Here is a 25,766-nt window from a genome sequence, read left to right as displayed (position 1 = left end):
CCTCTGGTTATCCCGCTTCAAGGCTGCTCAGCACAGAGTATAATTCGTTGAGTACAGACTTTGTCTTCATTTCTGAAGTGGGATGGAGACTGCTGTCAGGATTGCTGAAGTGAACTCTCGTGGCAGGTAGTGTGGACAACACTTCACCATTAGATAATTCAAACTGGGTTTGAAATAATTAGGGATAATTGAATGCAAAGTTCAGTCTCCTTGATACTTTCCATCAAAGTCATTCAGGAGGATAGTCATGAACAACCTGCTGAACTGGACCAAACAACAAATTCCAAAAACATATATACATTCCCAGCATGTGCATTTTTTTTCTGAACTTTCCAAAAATCTTGTTGTATCCCATGCATTTCTTTCCTGAAGAAATCAGTTTAATTATGCAGTCTTTTCCCTTAACTTATATCATGGGCTATAATTTTTTCATTTTTACTTGAGTGGATTCAAAAATCCCTGAAAGACAGTATCTTAGCCCATGTGACTATCCTACATGTTTATTGCACCTGGGTGAGATGTGCCTGATCTGAACCAATCAGGAATGTCCATCTATCAGAGAACAAAATTAAATGGACACAGGTCTGATGAGTCTTGAAGAAACCTTTCAAGCTCTTATGTTAACACCCATTTCCCAACAATTGGTCACATGATTCCATAGTTCTACTATAGTTGGTCCAGTTTAGACACTTTCCAAGTTAATTCAAATATGGCACTTACCGATCCATCTGCAGCACATTAATAAGGTGTTCCATAGCCTGACTACCAACTTCGAGCCGATATTTCTAAAAGAAATTTCAAGTGTACATACTTAGAGATAAAAAATACAAAAAAAAACCTTTTAACTGTTGAATAAAGATTTTCAATTTTGTCCCTTCCCATGAACTAAGTAATTTTGAATTTCCCCATTCTTCTGCATTCTAAATAGGTCCGTGGCAAGTCTTAAATTGTTACAGGTAGCAACATAGATTAATGAAAGAATAATTTTAAAAAAAACAAAGGAATCTCTTATATTCTTCTATAGCAAAGAAGAATTACATTAAACCTGCTTTCAACATTGAGAAAATCTGCTGGTGCTGCAAATCAAAGTAAAACATACAAAATGCTACAGGAACTCAGCAGACCAGGCAGCATCTATGGAATAGAGTAAACAGTGTTTCAGGCTGAGACCTGGATGAGACTCAATTTCTCCAGCATTTTGTGTGTATTTCTACTTATAACCTTGTCTTGGTTAGAATGGTGCAATGTACACACTTCTAGCGTGCATAGTATAAAAATGCTGTAGCACTGGTGGAAGTTCAAAAAGAATTTACAAAGACACAGGACTGAAGGAGTATATTTATGAGGTAAACTTTAACAAAGCAGGACTGCCATCTCAAGAAAAAGATAGAATGCAATAGAATAGAGATATTCAAAATTATGAACAGATGCAGTACAGAAGATGTACAGAACTAAACATATTATACCAATAGTCATAAATACACTAATAAATCTTAGAAGTTCCTGGAGTGGTGAGAGTGTTAACAAAGTTGGGAAAATACGCTCAAGAGAAAATTGGATGAGCACAAGATTGGGGTAGAAGAACTGCCAATGGTGCAGGGAGAGGACAGGGAGTTGGAAGCAGAATGAAGTGTGGAAGCAAGAGCCTGGTGAGCTAAATTGCTTGTAGAGTTTTGCAGAATTGGCCACCATGGTAGATTAGCGGTTAACGCAATGCTATGACAGCTCAGGGTAGAGTTTAGATTTCAATCCCAGCATGCTCCGAAAGGAGTGTCTGTACATCCTCCCTGTGGAATGTGGGAGTTTTCTCTGGGTGCTCCGGTTTCCTCCCAGAGTCCAAAAATGTATCGGGTAGGTTAATTGGTTAGTCTAAATTGTCCCATGACTAGGTTCAGGTTAAATCAGGGTTGTTGAAGGTTGTTGGGGTGGCATGGCTCAAAGGGTCAAAAGGGCTTATTCCACACAGCATCTCTAAATAAATAAATTTCATTACTATTAAACTATAATTTCCCTCTTCCTTTTACTCCAGATTTTGAAACAGTCAAGATCATACCTTTGACAGTGACTTGAGTGCTCTCACAGCATCTCTACGATCATCCAGCAGTGTAGAAGAAGCTACTCTGTCACATAGCTTCTGAACCTGTTCAAGATAAAATAGTTAACTACCGAATGCTGAGCACAGTCCAGATAACTTACTGCAAAATAACATTCAAGGATCAAATTCAAATTTTTACTTTGATTTTCCGAAGGCCTTTGACAAGTGTTGCACATGAGACTGCTAAACAAGATTAGAGTCCATGGTATTACAGAAAAGATTCTAGCATGGATAGAAGATTGGCTTACTGGCAGGAGGCAAAGAGTGAATAAAATAGGCCTTTTCTGACTGGCTGCTGATGACCAGAGGCATTCTGCAGGGGTTAGGACCGCTTCTTTTCATGTTAAATGTCAATGATCTGGATGATGGAATTGATGGTTTCATGGTGAAGTTTGCTGGCGATACACAAACAAGTGGAGGGGTGGGCAGTGTTGAGGAAGCAGAAAGTCTACAGATGAATTTGGACAGAATAGGAGAATGGGGAAAGAACTGGCAGATGGAATATAATGTACAGAAGCGTATGGTCATGCATTTTGGCAAAAAGAATAAAGTCGTAGAGTATTTTCTAAATGGGAAGAAAATTCAGAAATCAAAGGTGCAAGGGACTTGGTAATCCTCATGCACGATTCCTTCCTTGCAGGTTGAATCAGTACTGAGGCAAATGCAATGTTAGCATTCATTTTAAATGAAGTAGAATGTAAAAATAAGGCTGAAGCCTTATAAGATATTGGTCAGACCACACTTGATGTATTGTGAGCTCTGGACCCTTAACCTAAGAAAAGATGTGCTAATATTGGAGAGGGTCCAGTGGAGGTTCACGAGAATGGTTCCAGTAATGAAAGGGTTAATATATGAGGCATGCTTGATGGCTCTGGGCCTGTACTCTCTCAAGTTTAAAAGAATGAATGGAGATCTCATTGAAACCTATGGAATACTGAAAGGCCTGGGGAGAGTGGATGTACCAGTAGATATAATGATTCCTAGTGGAGAAGTCTAGGACAAGAGGGCATAGCATCAGAAGAGAAGGAAGTCTCTTTGGAACAGAGTTGTGGAATAATTTCTTTAGCCAGAGGATGGCAAATCCATGGAATTCATTGTCACAGGCAGCTGTGGAGGCAGAATCATTGGGTATACTTAAAGTTGAAGTTAATAGGTTCTTGATAGATTAGGGTGCTAAAGGTTATGGGGAAAAGGCAGGAGAATGGATGTGACCGGGATAGTAAATCGGCCATGAAATGGTGCAGCAGGCTCAATGGGCCAAATGGCCTAATTCTGCTCCCATGTCTTATGGGCTTATAGTCAAATCATATTTTTTAATCTGTCAACCTACGAGCAATAAATTTGATCCATATACTGATAAGCTATTATACCAAAAGTGCCATAATTTAGATCTAACTAAAAGAAGAAACACCTGAAATCTACAAAAAAATGTTGAATTAGCATGAAATGACAATTAAAAGTGGGCACAAATAAGCAAAGTACTCAACACAGCTGAGAAGTCTCTTGACTATGCTGTCACATTGCACAAGTTAGCATATTGATAATAGATCCAAGCTGAATGTTCACTTTAAATGGAACAGAAAATTATTTTGGTCACTTGCACAATGTATACCTTCAGTCAAATATAGTCAGCTTTTGTCAATTGTTTCAATGTACATAAGCAGATTTGCAAATGTCTAACTAGAAGCTGTAGAATTAATTCATATTGACAATGCAATTGAATAAATGTTATCTCCAATATTTAAAAAAGTCTGAACAAAATTTTAACAAGTTTTAACAAAAGTTAAAACTTTTTTTGGTTTACAATTACCGATTGTTGACCCTTATTGTAAACAAAAATGGCAAAAGTTTGTCACATCTGGCCAAATGTAAAATGTGGGTGAGGTACTGCACACCCTCATCAAATGACTGCACTTGAAAAGAAGCACCTTGAACATGGAGTAATTTAATGATTTGGACACAGCAATCCTTGGACTGCATTGTCCAAAGGGCAGGTTTTGGGGAGTAAGGAGACTTCAGTGAGATACTACAACAGTGAGCCAGGTTAACAAAAGATCTCTGAGGATTGGCAGTACAAACTCAATCTTGGCAGAGGTTTTGATATCAGAAGTCAGAATAATACATTAGCAAGAGGGATGGAGCTGATTGGTGAACTTCCAGGTGGATAAATAAAGCATCTGTTTGTTAGCAGAAGTATGAAAGGGCAGCTCACTCATGGGTTCCACATACCATGGCACTATGGGAATCCCTGCATCCCTTCTGTGTCCTGGACAATCAGATATGGGAAGTGTTACAAGCTATATCAACTTATTTGAAGTTAAATGCCAGCTACAGTTTTTGCTGTTCGTGTGAAGCTGAGGGTTACGTAAATTGTACATTTATCTACATTGTAGTTTGATTGTGCAGGAAGGTATATGAAGTGAAGTGAACCACTAAGCAAAGGCAGGAACCATAAACTCAAAGGTATTCAACATTGGTGAAAATGATACTTTCTATAGGGATCACAGCCAAAGTCAAGTGCACAGCAATTTGAGAGCAGACAAGTGTTTCTGCAGCCATAGGCATGATTAAGAATGGTATTTTGCCTCAATAGTTCCAGGAACAAGGAAACCAAATGGATGAGGGTTATTTTAAAGGTAAAGGGTAAACAGATGGTGAAATCATGTTATCTACAACACAAACAGCAAGAGGGGTTGAGGTCCTGCAAGCAAAGTTTATGGAAAATGAAAGTGGTAATCTCTGAATTGCTTCCAGTTACATGTGGTAGTGAGTTCAGAAAGAGGAAGACAGAGTGACACTGGAGATAATGGCAAGAGGAATTGCTTACTATTTCTGAGGAATTAGAACAATTTCTGGAGCAGATGCAACCTCCGCAAGCCAGAAAGATTACACACAAGCTGGCAAAATGGTAATTTGGTCTATTACCACATGTACCAAGGTACCCTTGCAAAACCCATCTCACGTACCAATCAATTCATTATGACAGTGTCTTAAGGAAAACAATACAAAATGCAGAAATAAACTGCTACAATTACAGAGAAAGTGTAGAGCAGGTCGATGTTAACAAGGTACATTGTGAGGTCAACTGGACAGGACCAGAATCCTTGTGGTAGGCTTGCAGGAGTTGTTGGGAGAGTTTAAACCACCTCGGCAGAACAGAAACTGAGGTAGAATCAGAAGGGAAGAAAAAAAAACAAGGTGAAGGTACAAATTAGACTCAACTAAAGAGGTTCATAGGATGGCAGAAAAGGGCAAAGTAACCGAAGTACATTAGGAATGGGCAGGCATGCACGCGACCAGAGTAAGGAAAATTGATAAAATTAGAAATTCTATCCAAATACATGCAGCATTCATGACAAACAAGTGGATTGTTAGCATAAATAGAAATAGGTATAATCAGATATCCATGGCAGTGACATGGCTGCAAGATGTTGGAAGCTAATATTTAGGGTATTTAACATTTCAAAATCATTATGAAACAGGAATAGCGAGGCAGCATAGCTCTATTAATAAAGGATGAAATTACTGCAGTGGTGTAGAATGACAATGCCTCAAAAATTCTATCTGCAGAAATTGGTTGTGTGGAAGAAAGAAATATTAAATTCTTTTTTTAAAAAGGTAGGGAAGTGCACAGACCACTTATCATTGGTTATACTGTAGGATAGACTATGATACAAGGAATAATGAGGCTTGAAAGAAAGGTACTGCAATAACTAAAGACTTACAACATATAGATTGGGCAAATCAAAATGGGTAGCCTCATAGAGTGTATTTTCAATAGTTTCTAGAGGAAGACACAGAGGAACCAATCAAGCAGCTATTGCAAAACATGATAATAAATAATAATATAGTAAAGGATCATCTAGGAAAGAATAATAATAACATGATAGAATTTAAAATTCAGTTGAGTGTGGAAAAACTTGGGTGTGAATAAAGGGAATTATGATAGTGTGAAATCAGAATTGGGTGAAGAGGACAGCTAAAATAGATTAACGCCATAAAGTCAGAAAATTGAGTAGACTCTGAAGCATGCAACCAAGATAGGTTCAATGGGAAGTGATGACACAAAGGCCGGAGGTGTTGTGGATAATGTGGAGGACTGCCAGAGGTTACAGCAGGACACTGACAGGATGCAAAACTGGGCTGAAAAGTGGCAGATGGAGTTCAACTCAGATAAAGTGTGAGGTGGTTCATTTTGGTAGGTCAAATATCACAGAATATAGTATTAATAGTAAGACTTTTGGCAGTGTCAAGGATCAGCGGGATCTTGGGGTCCAAGTCCATGGGACACTCAAAGCTGATGCGTAGGTTGCCTCTGTGGTTCAGAAAGCATACGATGCATTGGCCTTCATCAATTGTGGGATTGGGTTTAGGAGCAGAGAGATAATGTTGCAGCTATATAGGACCCTGGTCAGACCCCACATGGAGTACTGTGCTCAGTTCTGGTCGCCTCACTTTAGGAAGGATGTGGAAATCATAGAAAGGGTGCAGAGGAGATTTACAAGGACGTTGCCTGGATTGGGGAGCATGCCTTATGAGAATAGATTGAGTGAACTCGGCCTTTTTTTTTCCTTGAGCAACGGAAGATGAGAGGTGACCTGATAGAGGTGTATAAAATGATGAGAGGCATTGATCGTGTGGATAGTCAGAGGCTTTTCTCCCCAAGGCTGTAACGGCTAGCACAAGAGGGTACAGTTTTAAGATGCTTGGAAGTAGGTACAGAGGAGATGTCAGGGGTAAGTTGTTTTTTTTAAAAAACACAGAGTGTTGAGTGCGTGGAATGGGCCGCTGGTGACTGTGGTGGAAGCGAATATGATAGAGTCTTTTAAGAGACTCCAGGGCAAATAGAGGGCTATGGGTAACCCTAGGTAATTTCTAAGGTAAGGACATGTTCGGCACAGCTTTGTAGGCCGAAGAGCCTGTATTGCACTGTAGGTATTCTATGTTCTCTGTTTCTATCCTAACTAAGTGATAATAAGGTGACATCAAACTGAAAAAGACTTGCAATATTGAAAAACACAGTGGCAGACCCACAAGACTAATAATCTTAGAAACCAGCAATGGATAAGTAAACAGAAATAGCAGGTGGTAAACGGTGAGAGTAAAATAGCAAGCATCAGATCTACAGATGTATTGAGGGAGAGTAACTTGAGGGAGAGTAACTAGACAAAACTTGAAAATTAATAAATAGAAATAGAAGTGGTGGAGATTCAAAATCATTATTTTGATTGGTCTTCATGAGATGAGACAACTGAATTCATCACAAAGATAAAAGTTAATTGATAGGCTAGAGGGAGAGAGGAAGTTAAAACCTCTCTGCCACTTAAGAAAAAGTACAATGCCAACTAATGCCAACCAACCATTATAAAGTAAATAATAGCTGGGCACTCAGAAATTCATATGACAATCAGGCAAATTCAACACAGTTATAGGAGGGGGAAATAATGCTGACAAAATTTGCTGGAATACAGAACAGCACAGAAATGGACATTTTCAGCTCATCTTGTCCATGCTGACCATGATGCTAATCTACCCGAATCCCATTTGGCCAAACCTTCCTATCCCAGTGCCTGTTCAAACACCTTTTAAACACAATATCTGCCTCCATCATCTCTCTGGCAGCACCTACTAGATATTCACCACTCTGTGTGTGACATCTTATCCCTCAGATCTCCTCTAAATTTTCCCCACTTAATTTAAGCCTGTGCTCTCGAGTTCTTGACTTGCATACCTTTATAATTTTATAAACCCCAATGAGGTCACCCATCCTACATAGCTTCCTATTTTCCAGTTATAGTAAACACAGCCAGAAATAAATTCTATCTCCCATCTCACTGCACAACTTTGAGCTAGAAGTTGCAACTTAACAGTTATTCTGTCTCCCTAAATTTGACAACCTTCACTATCTATGACTGTATAAACTTTCATGTCATCTGCAAACTTACTGATTAGGTCATCTACATTCTAATCCAAGTCATTTATATATTAACAGCAAAGGTCCCAGCAGCAATTCCTGAATTACATCACTTATTACAGACTTAGTCAGGAAAAAAAAACTCATCCAACACTATCCCCTGCCTCCTGTCACCAAAAGATCTGGTGTTTCAAGATACTTCAAATCCTATAACAAACAGGATGGACAAAAGGAACTTATTAATATACAGGAAGTATATGAGGTATATTTTAATTTCCAGAAACTATTTGGTTGAAGTGCCACATACAAGATTGTTGCAACCAAGTGCATGTGGTTCGAGTGATATACGGTACTGGCAAGGTTAGACCATTGGGCAGCTAACAGCCAAAATAAATAGTTAACAGACTGACAATCAGTAACTAGTGGGATGCCAGAGGGATCAGTTCTGTAGCCGCAACAATCTACAATTTGCATTCATGGCTTAAGGAATTTAGTGCACTGCACCCACATTTGCTGATGAAAGAAAGAGGTAGGTTCAGCAAGATGTGAAGACACAAAGAACTTGAAAAGGGGTACAGATAGGTTAAGTGAATTGGAAGAAGCTTGTAATGAAGCATGTGGGAAAACATGAAGTTATCCATTTTATAAGGGTGGAAAACAAACCACACAAATAGAGTGCAAGACAAAAACACATGGCGCTACAAAAGGTTTCTAGGGGTCCTGGTGTATAAAATACAGAAGATTGCTAGTAGGGAGGTACACAAATAAAAAAGGAAGATTTGCCTTTATTAGAAGAATAGAGAATTAAAGAAGGAATATTTTAATGCAAATATACAGTACACTCAAGGCCTTTCCTGGTATACTCTAAAGTTTTGCTCTGCATATTTCACTAAGTATTTGTTGCATTGGAAGACATGCACAGACAGCTCACTGTCACAGTCAGAGAATCATACAGTATGGAAACAGGCTGCTCAGCCTGACCCACCCATGCCAACCAACAGGCAGCCTCCCTTATTAATCCCAAGCATTAGGTCCATAGCGTTCTATGCCCAAGTAATTCAAGTGCTTATTTATATACTTAAATGCTATCAGAGATCCATCTTCAACCATTCTCTAAAACAGTGCATTTAGTACGTGCTTAATACACTGAGTAAGAGTTCTTCTTACTGCTCTACTCTCTATATACACAAGACTGTGTGGCTAGGCATAGCACAAATAACATCTATAAATTTGCAGATGATACAACCACATTTGGTAGAATCTCAGGTGGTGATGAGAGTGCATACAGGAGTGAAATATGCCAACTAGTGGAATAAGACAAAGGAGTTGATTGTGGACTTCAGGAAGGGTAAGACAAAGGAACACATATCAATCCTCATAGAGGGATTAGAAGTGGAGAAAGTGAGCAGCCTCAAGTTCCTGGATGTCAAAATCTGAGGATCTCAGTCCTGACGAAGGGTCTCAACCCAAAACGTTGACTGCTCCTTTCAATAGATGCTGCCCGACCTGCTGAGTTCATCCAGCTTGTTTGTATGTCTTGATTTGACCACAGCATCTGCAGTGTACTTTGTGTTCTCTGAGGATCTAACCTGGTTGCAACATATTGATGTAGTTATAAAGAAGGCAAGAGAGCGGTTGTACTTTTTTTAGGAGTTTGAGGAGATTTGTAACGTCAACAAATACATTCAAAAACTTCTTTATATGTACTGTGGAGAGCATTCTGACAAGCTGCATCACTGTCTGGTATGGAGGGGCTACTGCACAGGATCAAAAGAAGCTTCAGAAGGTTGTAAATCTAGTCAGCTCCATCTTGGGTACTAACCTACAAAGCACCCAGAACGCCTTCAGGGAACAGTGTCTCAGAAAGGCAGCGTTCATTATTAAGGAACTCCAGCACCCAGGGCATGCCCTTTTCTCAGTATTACCATCAGGTAGGAGGTACAGAAGCCTGAAGGCACACACTCAGCGATTCAGGAACAGCTTCCTCCCCTCTGCCATCCAATTCCTAAATGGACATTGAACTGCTAGACACTACCTCACTTTTTTTTTAATATAGGTGTTTCTGTTTTTGCATGTTTTAATCTTTTCAATATATGCATACTGTAATTGATTTACTTGTTTATTTTTTCTTTTATATTAAGTATTGCATTGAACTGCTGCTGCTAAATTAACAAATTTCAAGTCATATGCCAGTGATAATAAACTGATTCTGATCTAAATATCTTCTCCTTTACCCTAAGTCAATGCCCTATAATTTTATTCACTTCTAACACCCTATATTAAATTTACTACTTCTTCCATGTCTTCTCTTCATGCACCATAGTTCAGGTGTCATACAAAAACGAGACAAAGTTTTTCAGGACCATGGTGCTACATGAACAATACAAAAACTACACAACTACGTAAACCAACACAAAAACTACACTAGACTACAGACCTACCCAGGACTGCATAAAGTACACAGAACAGTGCAATCATTACAATAAATAACAAACAAGACAATAGGCACAGAAGAGGTCAGTAGGTTGGTAGTCCGGTGGCTTAGGGCAAAATCTGTTACATAAATAATCAGCTGAATGGCGGCATCCAGAATTCCATCCGTTTCTGTACTCCCGCTGAGTATTTCGCTGCCACAGATGTAATCCAATTTAATGTCCACTGGAGAGCAGAATGGATGGGAGAGCTAGTCGGCTAGGGCTTGCTTTTATCCTGGCACGGGCACCTGCCCAATCGCCTCGCTTCCGCTTCCTCACAAACCGTTTACACTGTCCCCACCTCCAGCCACCGGCATCAGGCGACTCCGAGGACTGCAGGCTCGATTCCCTCAGCAAGCCGAGGTCACGCAATCTAACCAGTAGATTTTCAGTAAGGTTTGTTTTTGGGCGATCTCTGTACTGTAGCAGTAACTGGCGATGGTAGATAGTCGCTCTGTTATCCATTGCCCTGAATCCTAATTGTACTTTAAAATTAAATTTAAAAAACTAAATTAAAGTAACACTAGATCCAGATCCAAAAGGCCGCGGCGAAAGTGGGGGGGGAGAGCACCTGTACATAGTGATAGAATCTTATAGAATGCAGAGCTTATGCAATCACATCAGCTACTGAAATGTTCTTTAATTCTCCCAATTTCCAACTCAGTGTGTAGTCTTGTAAGCTACTTTGACTCAACTATTCCTAAAATGTCCCCATACCCCCTAGCCAAGTTAACCATTGAATTACCAGTTATCACTAAATTTTTCACAAAGCTAAAAAATAAATAAAAACATTTCCTTCCAACTAAATTTAATGGGTTGGACGAAATCCCTGAAAATCTAAGGGAACTGCAAAGTATCTCTAAATGGGTATAAAAGTAATAGCTGTTAAATAAATACAATTTGTCTCAAAACTACAAAGCTGACGTGAATAGACTTTGACCACATACAATTTAGGAAATTTACATGATAATTGCAACAACACTGAAACTAACATGCATTAGAACTAATATACCAAATCAAATAAATGTTTAAAACTCATCCCTGGAGCAACATCCAGCAATTATTCAAAGTAGCCACATAGTTTGGGAATTCTATCTGCTAATGATCTGTTACCTTATTCAAAATTCAGTCACTTTGAATCTACTTATACCATGTTTCTCAACTTTGAGGACAGAAAAAGCTCTCATTTATTCTGTAAAATGACACACCAAAAGAAAAAAAAGTCTATCAACTTAGATTCAAGTGAAACACCATATATGCAATTATCTTATCAACCAAACTAGAACAACAATCTTATCCAAACATTAACTTCCTGTGGATTTTCAGTTTCATCGACCTTTACTTCCAATATAAATTTACATGATCAGCTGAGGTTGCTTCCTGATAGCTGCTCTCTATAGAAAATGAATTGATCTGGTAACTTTCAAGCTAGCCCTAAAACATGTTAACAAGGTTTAGCTCAGCAACAAAAGATGTTCATAGTGAACTGAAAGCAAAGTATTTTATTTGGTACAATGAAGATACCAATTTTTTTTTTACTATGTTCAGTGATTTAGCATGAGTAAATAGACATCTCATATTTTGCCAACTGTGCACACAACAGGTGACGTTGGCTGTTAAATACACTGTTTACATCAACATCCAAAATTTTTGTTTTTAAAAGCACCAGAGAAGCATCAAGATGCAGCTGAAGTTGTTCAAGGCAGCTGGTAAGATAACACAGGGAAGTTATTCAGGCTTTGACATTTATGGGTATTCCAGGCTTAAATCATGCCAAATAAAAGGAGTTTGAAATACAGAATGAGAGACAGGTAACATTTCAGGTCAATATTAATTTAACATTAGCTCTCCACATGCCACTGAGATTTTCCAACACTTTAATTTTAGATTTCCAACATCTGTCATTTCCTGTGCTCCAATATCACAACACTTTTGCTGGAAATGAAATGCAAAAGCTTGACAGTGTTAAAGTCAATGTGCTTGATAAGGCTTTAGATTTAGATGAGGCCAGAAAATAGTCCATGCACTTCAAGGAGAAAAGAAGTGATTTCATGAGGTTTGAAATTTATTCAGAAAGTACTCAAGAGACTAAACATTGGAATGATTACTACATCACAAAAAATCCCACCTTAATTTGTACCATCAGCAACACGACATTTGGTCCCCAAAGCCAAACGCTTAATATAGATTGAGAACAAGTGTGGAACTGAAGAAAGACTTGCTTGTGTGCCAACTTTTTTAAATGATTCCTTCTCATACTTTTTTTTTTACAAACTGGTACATGAATAGAAAAGGTTTGAATTATATGGGCCAACACAGGCAAATAGGACTAACTTAGAGAGATATGCTGTATGGACCTACATGCTGTGACCACTTTATTTGGTGCAGCAGTACACCTGCTTGTTAATACAAATATCTAATCAGCCAATCATGTGGAAGCAACTCAATGCATAAAAGCATGCAGATATGGTAAAGAGGCTCAGTTGTTGTTCAGACCAAACAGATTGGGGAAGAAATGTGATCTAAATTACTTTGACCATGGAATGATTATTGGTGCCAGACAGGGTGATTTGAGTATCTCAGAAACTGCTGACCTCCTCAGATTTTCACAAACATTCTCTAGCATTTAGAGACTAGTGAAAAAAACAAAAAACATCTAGCGAGTGGCAGTTCTCCAAGTGAAAGTACCTTGTTAATGAGAGAGATCAGAGGAGAATGGGCAGACTGGTTCAAGCCTACATGGAGGTGACAATAACTCAAATAACCACACGTTACGATAGTGATAGGCAGAAGAGCATCTCTGAACACACGTGCTGAACCTTGAAGTGGATGGGCTACAGTACCAGAAGACCTCCTGTACCTAACAAGGTGGCGACTGAATGTTTATCAAATTGACTTGAAAAAAAGGTAAAATTTCTCAGTTGCTGAATATTCATGGCGGCACAGACACTGATCTTGTAGAGCCAATGCCTCACAGCCTAGGTTCAATTCTAACTTCTGTTCCATCTGTATGGAGTTTATACACGCTTCCTGTTGACTGTGTGGATTTTCCCAGTGCTCTCATTTCCTCCTGCATCCCAAAGATGAAAAGCTCATTGGGCAGATTCTGGGGACTATTGACAGGAATGTACGGAGAATAAAATATGGAATTAGTGTTGGATTGGTGCAAGTGGAATGGACTCAGGTCTGAAGGACCTGTTTCAGTGCTGTGCTTCCCCTACTCTGGTGATGAGCATGTCAAATGGCTTTAAGTGGAATATCTGAGTACAGGAACAAGACTGCCTTTGCACAATTATAATAAGGTCCTGGTGAAACACATCTATGTTTTGTGCCCTGCCTAAAGAAAGGATACACACTATATGTACAGAGAGAGTGCAGGTGAGATCTGTAAAGACACAGAATGGAACCAGGCCTTCTGATACCAAGACTATCATTAACACCAATCCAACAACTAACATCAATCCTCCTTTCTATTTTCCCTACATTACCATCTACTCCTTCAAGATTCTACCATACACCAACACATTATAGAGTTTACAACAACCAACTAACCATCCATGGAGGAAATGGATGCTGTCACAAGAAGTACGTGCAAACTCCACGTCTGTCACAGAGGGATTGAGCTATCTAGGCTTCCATTTTAAAGTCAATCTCATCTCTAGTCTATGGGATCACTGCATTCCTCTAATCCTACTCTCAAACATTCCCAACTTTAAAATCATATCAGGCAGCATCATATGGACAGTTGACAATTCAGTTTGAAACTCCTCCAGTCCAGATGAAGGGCCGCGATCTTAAAAGCCAACTGTTCATTTTCCTCACAGTCGCTGCTTGAACGTCGAGTTCCTCCGGCAGAGTGTTTGCTGCTCCAAATTCAAACACTTGCAATATATTGTGTCCCTCATTTTAACCGCCCTGCTTTCCACTGTGTTTAAACTTGGGAATTACTGCAACAAATCTTCCTCGAAACTTAATCCAAGTTGCATCCTACCCTTTAAATCTCCGTCCTTGGGAAGATTGCAAAGCCTCGCTCTTCAGCAGAGCTTTGGTTTACTGTCCCTTCACCAGAGTGCCGACGCAGAGCTCGGGTCCAACATACTAATGTTGTTTCGCTCCCAAAAGACTCTGCCCAACCTACTGTCCCCGCAGCACCTGCTCTTCTATGGCGGGTTGCTTGCCGTCCCACATCTCCGATTGTGGTTCCCCGTCAATCTCCATAAAAGCTCAAAGCCACCCTGCAACCACAACTTCCCACTCTCTCCCCACGGAGTCCAGAAATCCAGGCCCAGGCACAGTCAGGCCTGGAGAGTTCCCGGCCCGATATAGGAAGGGGCCCAGAAGCCCCAGGGCCCCCGCCTCCCCCGACCGGGTACTCACGGTGTCGGCACCGCTGGGCTGCGGGCCGGCGCTCTGGCCGCCCATTACCCCTCGGAGGAAATTCATGGCCGCCAACTGTCACACACGGCTCGCGATCCCACACAGACGCAGAGGGACCGCGGGGAGGGAGGCGGAGCCGTCGTCGGCCCCGCTGCGCCTGCGCGGCGACGTGGCAACACACGTGGCCACTCAGATAGCGCGTCAGCTAGTTAAAGGTCGCTGCATTTCCTCTGCAGGTGTGGTGTGCATACAGTGCCAGGTTCATTGAAAGTGGTTATTTCAACATGCTGGAACATTCACAGAAGCAGTAAAGCAGGCACAGTTTGCGCAACAGAACCATTCCGCATGATGTTATTGTTTTCTCTCAATGTACTGATGTAATGAAGTGATTTATATGGATGGTATGCAAAACAAAGTTTTTCACTGTACAAGATATATGTGACACTAATAAACCAACTGACTGATGAAAAATCACTTAACCACAATGTTAAGAAGAGTTGAATTTATGTCGTGTACACACGTTTAAGGTGGAAGTACAATGAAAAACTTGCAGAGGCATCACTGACAAGTCGTAGAACAGAAGTCAGATGTATTGTCACTGACTTATGTGAGAATAAATTTGTTCTTTTATTGCAGCAGTGTAGCGAAAAGACAAAATTATCATGAATTACAAAAATAAATAAATAGTATATAAGTTACACTGAAGAACAATTTTTTTTCTAAAGTTGCTTCCTCAGATTTTTTTGTTTATGATAGACCGCTTGAACACAATTTCAAACTACTTGTATCACGTGGGAATTTGGAGGAGCAAGAAATTAACATATTGAATATTGCAGCGTGCATTCGGTCCATGATGACAGCTCGTTTGACTCAACAGCTGTTTTAATTGCGACAAACAAAAAATCAGACCGGGCGCTATGACCCGGGAGAGAATGCACTCTTACAAACGGGGGGGGGGGGGTGATGATCACACACCCGGTTACAGTCAGGTGACCCACAAACACATCTGCGAATGACCCAGGGTGAAATGTAATAATAAATGAACTTGAACATCCCATCCATAATCCCACGAAAGTATTTAAAAAACAATAAATAGCGCTGGCCACTAGGAGTGCTGGGGTGAGCTGTCGGCCACGGACCCGCCTCCGCGGGGCGCTACTATACATACAGTACAGCACATTAATGTGTTTGAGGCTTCTCACTTAAGTGTCCAATAATAACCGGCCAGCATTGGTGGATTCCAGTTGCCCTGAAACCGTTTCTCCATGTCTGCAATGTCCTGGTGAAACCTTTCACGATACTCGTCATTTACAGCGCCAAGATTTGTAGTGAAGAAGTCTGAAAAGGAATTCAGAAAATGAATCCTAAAATGTGTTCAGTTCGTGGATTTGTATATTTGAAGCATGTTGTCAACCAGCTGCACGTGGTTGCCAAGTAAATTTTCAACAATATCCTTGAATGCGACTTTCTCCGGTCTCACTAAACATTCTTTGAATTGTTTGTTACTGATGACCTGTTTGATCTGTGGACCAACAAAACTGCCTTCCTTAATCTTGGCATCAGTTATTCTGTGAAACATCTGCCTCAAATATCAAAATCCATGAACCTTCATGAACATTTTTGTGCCTGATTCCATCTTTGCCGTCTTGAACCCAGTAATTCTGCTTTCGCCTTTGACAAACCCAAGTCTCTGACCAGGTCATTTCACTCAGATTCTGTTGTCAGATGAGACTCACTGGAATAAAGGCTGCAATGTATGTCTCAGTATCGGTGTCGTTTTCCGTTCCTGGCTCGTGAACTGGAAGTCTATCATCATGTGGCACAGGTCTCCTGGCTGAAGGGTGATCGGGGTATTCAATGGATTTCTTGTTTTTCGCAGAGAAACCAGACACAGAAGGAGCAGTCCGTCATACGATACTTCCACTATCCCCATACTATCGGGACAGCGAATGGCATTGACTTCCGGGTACCTCAGAGCCGATCGACTGCGCATGCGACGCAACAAATGTGAGGAGCGCGGGCTTTATCTTGGGCTCCAATTTTACACCCAAAGAAGAGCTCGTAGGCCTTCTTTAATAAAGAGTATTGCTCCGTCTTTAGATTTAAGCATATACTCGCCACAAAATTTCATGGCTGTTGCAACATTGGCGAGACATTTTGCTATCAGAAATACTCCTGAAAATACGATTACTTTATTATAATGAGTACGCATAACATGCCCGTAGAGCAAGCGCGTCAGTGTGGTCGCAAACCGATAAATAAACGCAGTGCATAGAACTGTGTGCGTGAGGCTATAGAGCTTTTCTAAAACCTGTCCTGGCGTGCCTGAACAAGGAAGGGTCTCGGCCCGAAACGTCGACAGTGCTTCTCCCTATAGATGCTGCCTGGCCTGCTGCATTCCACCGGCATTTTGTGTGTGTTGCTTGAATTTCCAGCAGATTTCCTCGTGTTTGCTGAAGGTAGTAAACTTTTCAGTTTATATTATGGACAACATTTTAATTGACTTGAATTATTAATTGAAATAATGAATATAGGCGATTTCAGCACGTGGTGCCTGATAGGGAAATTTGGATGTTGCTTTCTTATGGCAGCGCTCTTTCTAATTTAGCTCATTGGTGGGGAGGGCTTTTGCTGTAATGGACTGGTCTGCGTCCACCACCTTATGTGGATTTTTCCATTCTTGGGCCATGATTCAACCCGCTGGATATTCTCCACTGTGCATCTACTTGTCGAAGTTTTAGATGACACACTGAATCAACGCAAACTTCTACGAAAGTCGAGGCACTGCTGTGCTTTCTTTATGATGGCGCTTACTGCTGGTCCCAGGACACATGCTGTGTTATGATAACGTACCAAAGATGATTATTATCAAAGTACACCTACAAAGTGCTACAAAGTTTGTGAGCCCTGTAGAATTTTCTCAATTTCTGCATAAATATTTTCTCAATTTCTGACCTAAAATGTGATCAGATCTTCACAAGTCCTAAAACAAGATAAAGATAACCTAGTTATATAAATGACACAAAAACATTAGACTTGTTCATTAGTTTATTGAAAACAATGATCTAATATTACCTGTGAACCTCCAGGGTAATGCCTTCTACAAAAGCTGTTTGGAGTCAGGTGTTCCAATCAATGAGATGAGATGCCCTGCCCTATAAAAAAGACACACAAAGTCAGGTTACTGACAGAGCCTGCTCTTCCCAAGACAGGCCTGTTTATGTGCATGAGGACCTTAGAAAAAGAATTGTAGAGATGCACAAAGCTGGAAAAGGCTACAAAAGTATTTCTAAATACCTGAGTGTTCATCAGTCAACAGTAAGAGAAATTGTCTAGAAATGGAGGAAATTCAGTACTGTTACTACTCTCCCTTGGAGTGGGCATCCTGCAAAGCTCACACCCAGACTATAATGCACTAATCCGAAAGAGGTGAAAAAGTACCCAAGGGTAACCACAGAAGACCTTCAGAACTTGCACAAGTCTCTGTTCATGTGCCCACAAAAGGAAAACACTGAACAAAAATGGTGTTCATGGAAGACCACCATGGAGGAAACCACTGCTCTCCAAAAAAAAACAATGCTGCATGTCTCAAGTTTGTAAAAGAACACCTCCATGTTTCACAATGCTTTGTGGTCAATTTTCTGTGGACAGATGAGACAAAAGTTGAACATTTTGACAGAAAAGCACATAGCAATGTTTGGAGGGGAAAGGGCACTGCACATCAACACCAAAACCTCATCCCTACTGTGAAAATGGTGGAAGGAGCATCATGGATTGGTGCTGCCTTGCTGCCTCATGGCCTGGAGAGCTTGCAATCATTGAGGGAACAATGAATTCAAAATTGTATTAAGACTTTACAGGAGAATGTCAGGGTAGTAGTCTGTCACCTAAAACTTAATAGAAGTTAGATAATGCAACAGGACAACGATCTGAAAGACAAAAGTAAATCAACAACAGAATGGTTTTAAAAGAAGAAAATTCATGTTTTTGAATGGCGGACTCAAAGTCCTGACCTCAATCCTATAGAAATGTTTCAGAAGGACCTGAGGCAAGCAGTTCGTGCAAGGAAGACCACCAACATCCCAGAGTTTTGAAGCAGTTTTGTAAAAGGAATGGGCTAAAATTCCTCCAAGCCAATGTGCAGGACTGATCAACAGTTACTGGAAATGTTTGGTTGAAGTTATTGCTGTACAAGGAGATCACACAAATTACTGAAAGCAAAGGTTCACATTCTTTTTCCAACAAATACATGTAATATTGGATAATCTTTCTCAATAATGAAATGAACAAGTATAATGATTTTGTGTTATTTATTTAATTGTTTAACTTATTTTAAATTTAGTTTAAATTATTTAACTTCATCAAGTTTTAGGACATACTTGTAGATCTGATCACATTTTAGGTCATATTTATTCAGAAATAGAGAAAATTCACGAACTTTCTAGCACCACTGTATGCCTCCACGTGCAACCCTGAGATTCATTTTCTTACAGGCATATTTAATAAATCCATAATAGAATAATAACCATATCAGAATCATTGAAAGACCGCACCAATATGGGCATTCAGCCAGTGTGCAAAAGATTACCATCTGTGCAAATACAAAAATAAAGAAATAATAATAGAAAGAAACAAACAATCAATATCAAGAATATGAGATTAACAGTTTCTGAAGGTGAATCCACTGGTCATGGGAATATTTCAATGATGGGGCAAGTGAAGTTGAGTGAAGTAATCCCCTTTGGTTCAAGATCTGATGTTTGAGGGTAATAACTATCCCTGAACCTGGTGATGTGAATTCTGAGGTTCCTGTACCACCTTCCTGATGGCACCAGTGAGAAGGGAGCATGACCAGGGTGGTGGAAGTCCCTGATGATGGATGCTTCTGTCCTACAACAACACTTCCTGGAGATGCGCTCAATGGTGGGGTGGGCTTTACCCGTGATGGAATAGGCTGTACCCACTACTTTTTGTAGCATTTTCCAATCAAGGGCACTGATGATTCCATACTAGGCTCTGATGAAGGCAGTCAAAATACTCCCCACTACACAGATATACAGACTATAGAGGACTATACACAGATACACGGACTATAGAAGTTTGTCCAAGTTATTGATGTTATGCCAAATCTTTGCAAACTCCTAAGGAAATAGAGGTGCAGCCATGCTTTCTACGTAATTGAACTTATATGCTGGGCCAAAGACAGGTTTTCCAAAATTATAACACTAAGGAATTTAAAGTTGCTGACCCTCTCCACCTCTGATCCTCTGATGAGGACTGGCTCGTGGACCTCTGATTTTCTCCTACTGAAGTCAATAATCAGCTCCTTTGTCTTGCTGACATTGAGTAAGAAGTTGTTATTATGGCACAACTCAGCTAGATTTTCAATCTCACTCCTATATGCTGATTTATCACCACCTTTGATTCAGCCTATGACAGCGGTATTTTCAGCAAACCTGAACATGGCCTTGGAGCTGTGCTTAGCCACATAGTGTGAGGTGAGTAGAGCAGAGGCTAAGCACACAGCCCTGTGATGCACCTGTGCTAATGGAGATTGTGTAGGAGATGTTATTGCCAATCCAAACTGACTGGAGTCTGCAAGTGAGGAAATTGAGGATCCAATTGCACAGGGAGGCATTGAGGCCAAGGTCTTGAAGCTTATTGATTAACTTTGAGGGGATGCTAAATTGCTTTTGACAAAGAGCATCCCAATACATGCATTTTTGGTATCTAGATGTCCCAGAGTTGAGTGGATGAGATAGTATTTGCTGTGGACCTATTGCTCTGGTAGGCAATTAGTAGTGGACTCAAGTTGCTTCTCTGGCAGGAGAATGCTCAACTGTAGTCAATGAAGAACATCTTGATGTATGCATCTTCAATACATATGAACATGTCCTGGCTAGTGAGAATCCTTAGTGATGGATGCTGCCTCTTTCATTTGTCCTTGGAGGTTATGCAGCATAACTGGCATGTAGTAACATCAGAATCAGGTTCACTATCTCTGACTTTGATGTCATGAAGCTTGTTGTTTTACGAAAGCCGTACGGTGCAAAGATGTACATAAAATTACCATAAATTATAAAAATAAATAGTGCGAAAAAGGAATAACAATGTAGTTTTCATAGAGGAGAGAAGCTGTTCCTGAATTAAGTGTATGTCTTCCAGCTCCTGTACCTCCATCCTAATGACAGTAGCAAGAAGAGAGCATATCCTGATGGTATGCTGACTTGGAGTATGCCCCAGGTGCTGACCATCAAAACCATGCGAGCAAGGAGCAGGAGTACTCACTCCGTCTCTCAGCCTGCTGTACCTTTTGCTAAGATCACAGCAGATCTGGTTGTCATGATATCCCTTTCTAACCAGGAACATAGGACATAAAACAGCGCAGCACAAGAACAGGCCCACGATGATTCCAATTTATACTGCACACCTGCAGGCATGAAACACTGAAGCTGCTGAAATGTGGAGTAAGAAAACTGATCTGCTGGAGGGACTCGGTGAGCCAGGCAGCATCAGCAGATCATCTTAAACCATGCATCTGTGTGCACCTGCTCTGTATCTGCCTGTTCATGTGCCAGTCTAATTGCCCCTCATAAATGGTATTATTGTCACATGTACTAAGGTACAGGGAAAATCTTAATTTTGCAAGCATCCATACAGATGACTTTAGTACATCAGTATGTTGAGGTAGTACAAGGGTAAAACAACAATGGAAAGCAGAATATAGTATTACAGTTCCAGAGGAAATGCAGTGCAGGCAGACAATAAGGTGCAAGACGATGACAAGGTAGGCTGTGAGGTCAAGAGTCCATCTTATCTAACTAGGGCACCAGTAGGATAGAAGCTGTCCTTGAGCCAGGTGGCTTTTCTATCTTCAGTCCAATTGGAAGGGGAAGAAAAGAAATAGTGCAGGGTGGGAGGGGGTATAGGGAGAAGGCAGGAGATGGGGGCCTGAGAGGAAAATTGGATCAGCCATGATGAAATGGCAGAGCAGACACAATGGGCCAAATGGCCTAATTCTGCTTCTATATCTATTGGTCTTATAGTTACATTTCCAAGACAGCAAGAAATGTAGACAACGTCCTTGGAAGGAAGGTTAGTTTTCACGTTTGCTCTGTTGTGTCAGCAACTCTCTGCAGTTTCTTGCAGTCTCGAGCAGAGCAGTTGCCATATAAACATGCTCTCCTTCCAGTAAGATGGTGGTGCGCTCAGATACAGTGGCCTCTATGGGATCGATCAAGAGTGTTATTGTTTTCTTTAAACGTATTTTTTACAATTGCAAGGCCCTGCTGGATATCAGGAAATTAATGTACCATAAGCGTACCCCATCAAGCAAGTTGTTCATTGGCAGAGAACCTGAAGTATTTGGACTTGGTGTGGACCATGGTGCTGCCTGCAACAGAGAGGCATCAGTGCACAAAGGATATGTGCAGACGAACTGTGATTGATTGTCTTAGTCGCTTATCTGTCATTGCAAGACCCTATTGGGCACCGGTGGCGTGGAATGCTGCAGGTCCAATGAATTGGTTTATTGGTGAATTGCGAGGGTGGACACCAAGGGAGCTGTTTGGCCTTGGTTGTATTGAGGACTAGGCCTCAAGCCCTGGCGTCGCCTGTTCGCAGCAGACCAGGGGGAGGCATCAGAGTCGGGCACTCCACCAGAGTCCTGGAGGCAGTGTGGCATAGTGTCTGTGCTGGAGTCAGTGCAGAAAGTAAGCTGTATTGTGTTCAGTTGCCGACTGGTGCAACATCATGGACTCAGGGGCTTGGACTATGTCTTTTTGTATGACTGTATTTTACTGCCATCTTCTATGTGTTAGGTGTGTGGCTGTTGGCACTGTGTTTTGCTCCTTGGCTCCAGGGTAACACTGTTTGACTGTATTCATAGGTATTCACCTATGGTTGAATGACTTGAACTTTGAACTTGCAATTCTGAGCAGAACCTGCTGTGCCATTTAATACAATCACTGCTGGTCTGACTGTATGCACACTCCTGTCTAAACAGGACATTAGACATAGAACAGAAGGGATTAGGTATGATTCACAATATTGTGGGCTGAAGGGCCTATTTATCTGCTGTTCTGTTTTATGTTCCAGTAGAGTACTGCACAGGTACAGCCCACTGTGTTGTCAATTTAAACTGCACATCTGTAGATATAAAAGACTCCAGATGCTAGAACCTGGAGCAAAACACAAGCTGCTGGAGAAACCCAGCAGGTCAGGTGGTGCTGTCTGAGCTGCTGAGTTCCTCCGGGCACCTTTTTCAAACTGAAACATGTCTGCACATGGTCTGCATTGCCCTGTTTGAAAAGCCACTCAAACGTCATTAACATATCTGCTTCCTGTGCTTCTGCGTGGGCACCTACCACTCTCTATGTAAAATAAATTTGCCTCATAAATTTCTTTTAAACTTTACCTCTCTCATTTTAAACTTATGTCCACTAACTTTTAACATTACCACCCTAGGAGAAAGACTCCATCTACTCTGTCTATGTGTGTCATAATTTTATAAATTTCTATCAGGTATCCCCTCAGTCTTTGACTTCCAGAGGGATCAATCTATGTTTGCTGAAGCTCTCATAGCTCTTTGTCACACCTCTACATTCCAAAAGATACCGATCCAACACTTCACTGTTAGAGTTTCCAGGAATTTGGAAATCAAATACCCACAGATACATTCTGACTTACTGGGTATTCAGTACATGAAGAGGCCTTTCCCCCACCTTGCCCATGACAAGTATGATGTCTGCCTGAACTAATCCCAAGTGCCTGCATTAGGTTCATATCCCTCCATGTCTTTTCCATCAAATCACATTCTAGACATTGTTAGTTGTATCTGCCTACACAATCTCCTCTGGCAACTTGCTTCAGATATTCATGAGTATTTGGATGAAAAACTTACCTCTCAGACCCCCTTCCTACGTCTTCCCTTTTACTCTAGACATGTACCCTCTATAGTTAAATCCCCCTCCCGTACCCACTCTATCTACCCCCTTAAGCTTTATAACAAGACAACTGCAATATACCTTCCCAACTTCTATACTCAATGCACTGACTGATGAAGGTCAGCCTGCCAAAGTTTTCTTCACCACCCTGCCTACCTGTGATGCCACTTTCAGGGAACTGTGTACTACAGCTTACAAACCACCAGTGGTCAACTATAATCAAGTGCTTGGGATACTGCATGATGCCATCTCCAAACAGGAACAGTCCATCCCAACACATTCAAATCATAGTCAGGGACTTCAACCAGGCTTGTCTGAAGAAAACCATGCACAATTACCATCAGCAAATAACCTGTAGCACCAACGGTCCCTAAACACTAGACCAGTGTTATACTAAGATAAGGAATGCCTGCCGCTTCTTGCCTAGCTCGCATTTCAGTAATTCGGATCACTTCGCTGTCCTTCTACCTGCATAACTAATCAACCCCTGTCTTCCCAGGTGCATGTACACCTTATCCTTCAGAATCCTCTCCAGTAACTTAATGGCCACAAGTGCTAGGCTTACTGGCCTGTAGTTTCCAGATTTTTTTTCTTTGTAGCCTTTTTAAAATAAAGCACAACATTCAGAGCATTTACAGCGACAGGTGCTCAAAAAGGGCAGAAGGATCACTGGGGACCCGAGTCACCCCAACCACAAACTGTTCCAGCTGCTACCATCCGGGAAGTAGTCCTGCAACACAAAAGCCAGGACCAACAGGCTCCTGGACAGCTTCTTCCACCAGGACATCAGACTGAGTAATTCACACTGACACAATTATATTTCTAAGCTATATTGACTGTTCTGTTGTACATCTTACTGTACATACCGTTTATTACAAATTACTATAATTTGCACATTATACATTCAGACAGAGAAGCACCATAATGATTTTTACTCCTCGTGTGTGAAAGGTGTAGGAAATAAAGTCAATTCAAATCACAGTAAAAACAAGGGAGAAATATTTATTGAGGATCCTGCCTCTGTGAAATTAAGGAGCATAGAACTTGTACTGCAACCGAACATGGAGTTCTAGCCTCTTTACTTGAGAAGAGGCATACTAGCTTTGGAGGCAGTATGGAGGAGATTGACAAGGTTGATGCATGAGATGAGGGGGTTAGGCCTAAGAGATAGAGTTGTCGGGGACAATACTTGCAAAAATTCAAAAGAATAACAGGGGATCATAGAAAAAGTGATAGAGATAGAGACACGGAAGTTGTTTCCGCTAGTAGGTGAGACTAGAGCTAGAGGACATAGCCTCGGCAATCGGGGGAATAGATTTACAGTGGTGCTAGAAAGTTTGTGACCCCTGTAGAGTTGTTTCTATTTCTGCAGTAATATGACCTAAAATGTGATCAGATCTTCACATAAGTCCTAAGACTAAATAAAGAGAACCCAATTAAATAAATAGCACAAAACATTATACTTGTTCATTTATTTATTGAGAAAAGTGATAAAATATTGCCTGTATTTGTTGGAAAAAAGTATGTCATTAAATATACATAAAAATATGACAAATATAAAAGACAAATTTTTAAGACAAATATATTTTAGATTTTGCATAGCAAGGGAATTAAGGGTTATGGGGAAAAGGCAAGGTAGGTGGAAGTGTGTTCATGGGCAGATCAGTCATGATCTTGTTGAATGGAGGATGGGCCATTTTTATTTTGTTTAGCGACACAGTGCTGAGCACACTCTTCCAGCCCTTTGAGCCATGTCACCCAGCAACCACACAATCCCAATTCACCCTAATCTAATCACTGGACAATTTACAATTACTAATTAACCTCCCCAGAATGCCTTTGGACTGTGGGAAGAAGCTGGAGGATCCGGGGAAAAGGGAAGGGCACATTGAGGTTCCTTACACACCAGTGCCGCAATTGAACTCTGAACTCTGGAACACCCTGAGCTGTAATAGTTGTGG

The 25,766-nt window shown here is 40.8% G+C and overlaps 1 protein-coding gene across 5 annotated transcripts in view; it reads right to left on the bottom strand.

Annotated features, from left to right (window-relative positions):
• uso1 (USO1 vesicle transport factor) overlaps nt 1-15,017 on the bottom strand; it is a 105,275-nt gene extending 90,258 nt beyond the window's left edge. For all 5 annotated transcript variants that reach the window (XM_059965483.1, XM_059965482.1, XM_059965485.1 and 2 more), the window contains exons 1-3: nt 14,861-15,017; nt 2,054-2,140; nt 721-785 (exon numbers count right to left, since the gene is read on the bottom strand). In XM_059965483.1, the coding sequence (XP_059821466.1) occupies nt 721-785; nt 2,054-2,140; nt 14,861-14,926 (218 nt within the window). In that variant the 5' untranslated portion in view covers nt 14,927-15,017. The remainder of the gene's footprint in view (nt 1-720; nt 786-2,053; nt 2,141-14,860) is intronic.
• Between the last annotated feature and the right edge of the window lie 10,749 nt (nt 15,018-25,766).

The sequence above is a fragment of the Hypanus sabinus genome, chromosome 3, assembly GCF_030144855.1.
Source record: "Hypanus sabinus isolate sHypSab1 chromosome 3, sHypSab1.hap1, whole genome shotgun sequence".
Classification (NCBI taxonomy): Eukaryota; Metazoa; Chordata; class Chondrichthyes; order Myliobatiformes; family Dasyatidae; genus Hypanus; species Hypanus sabinus.
This window is presented reverse-complemented; position numbering and strand designations above follow the sequence as displayed.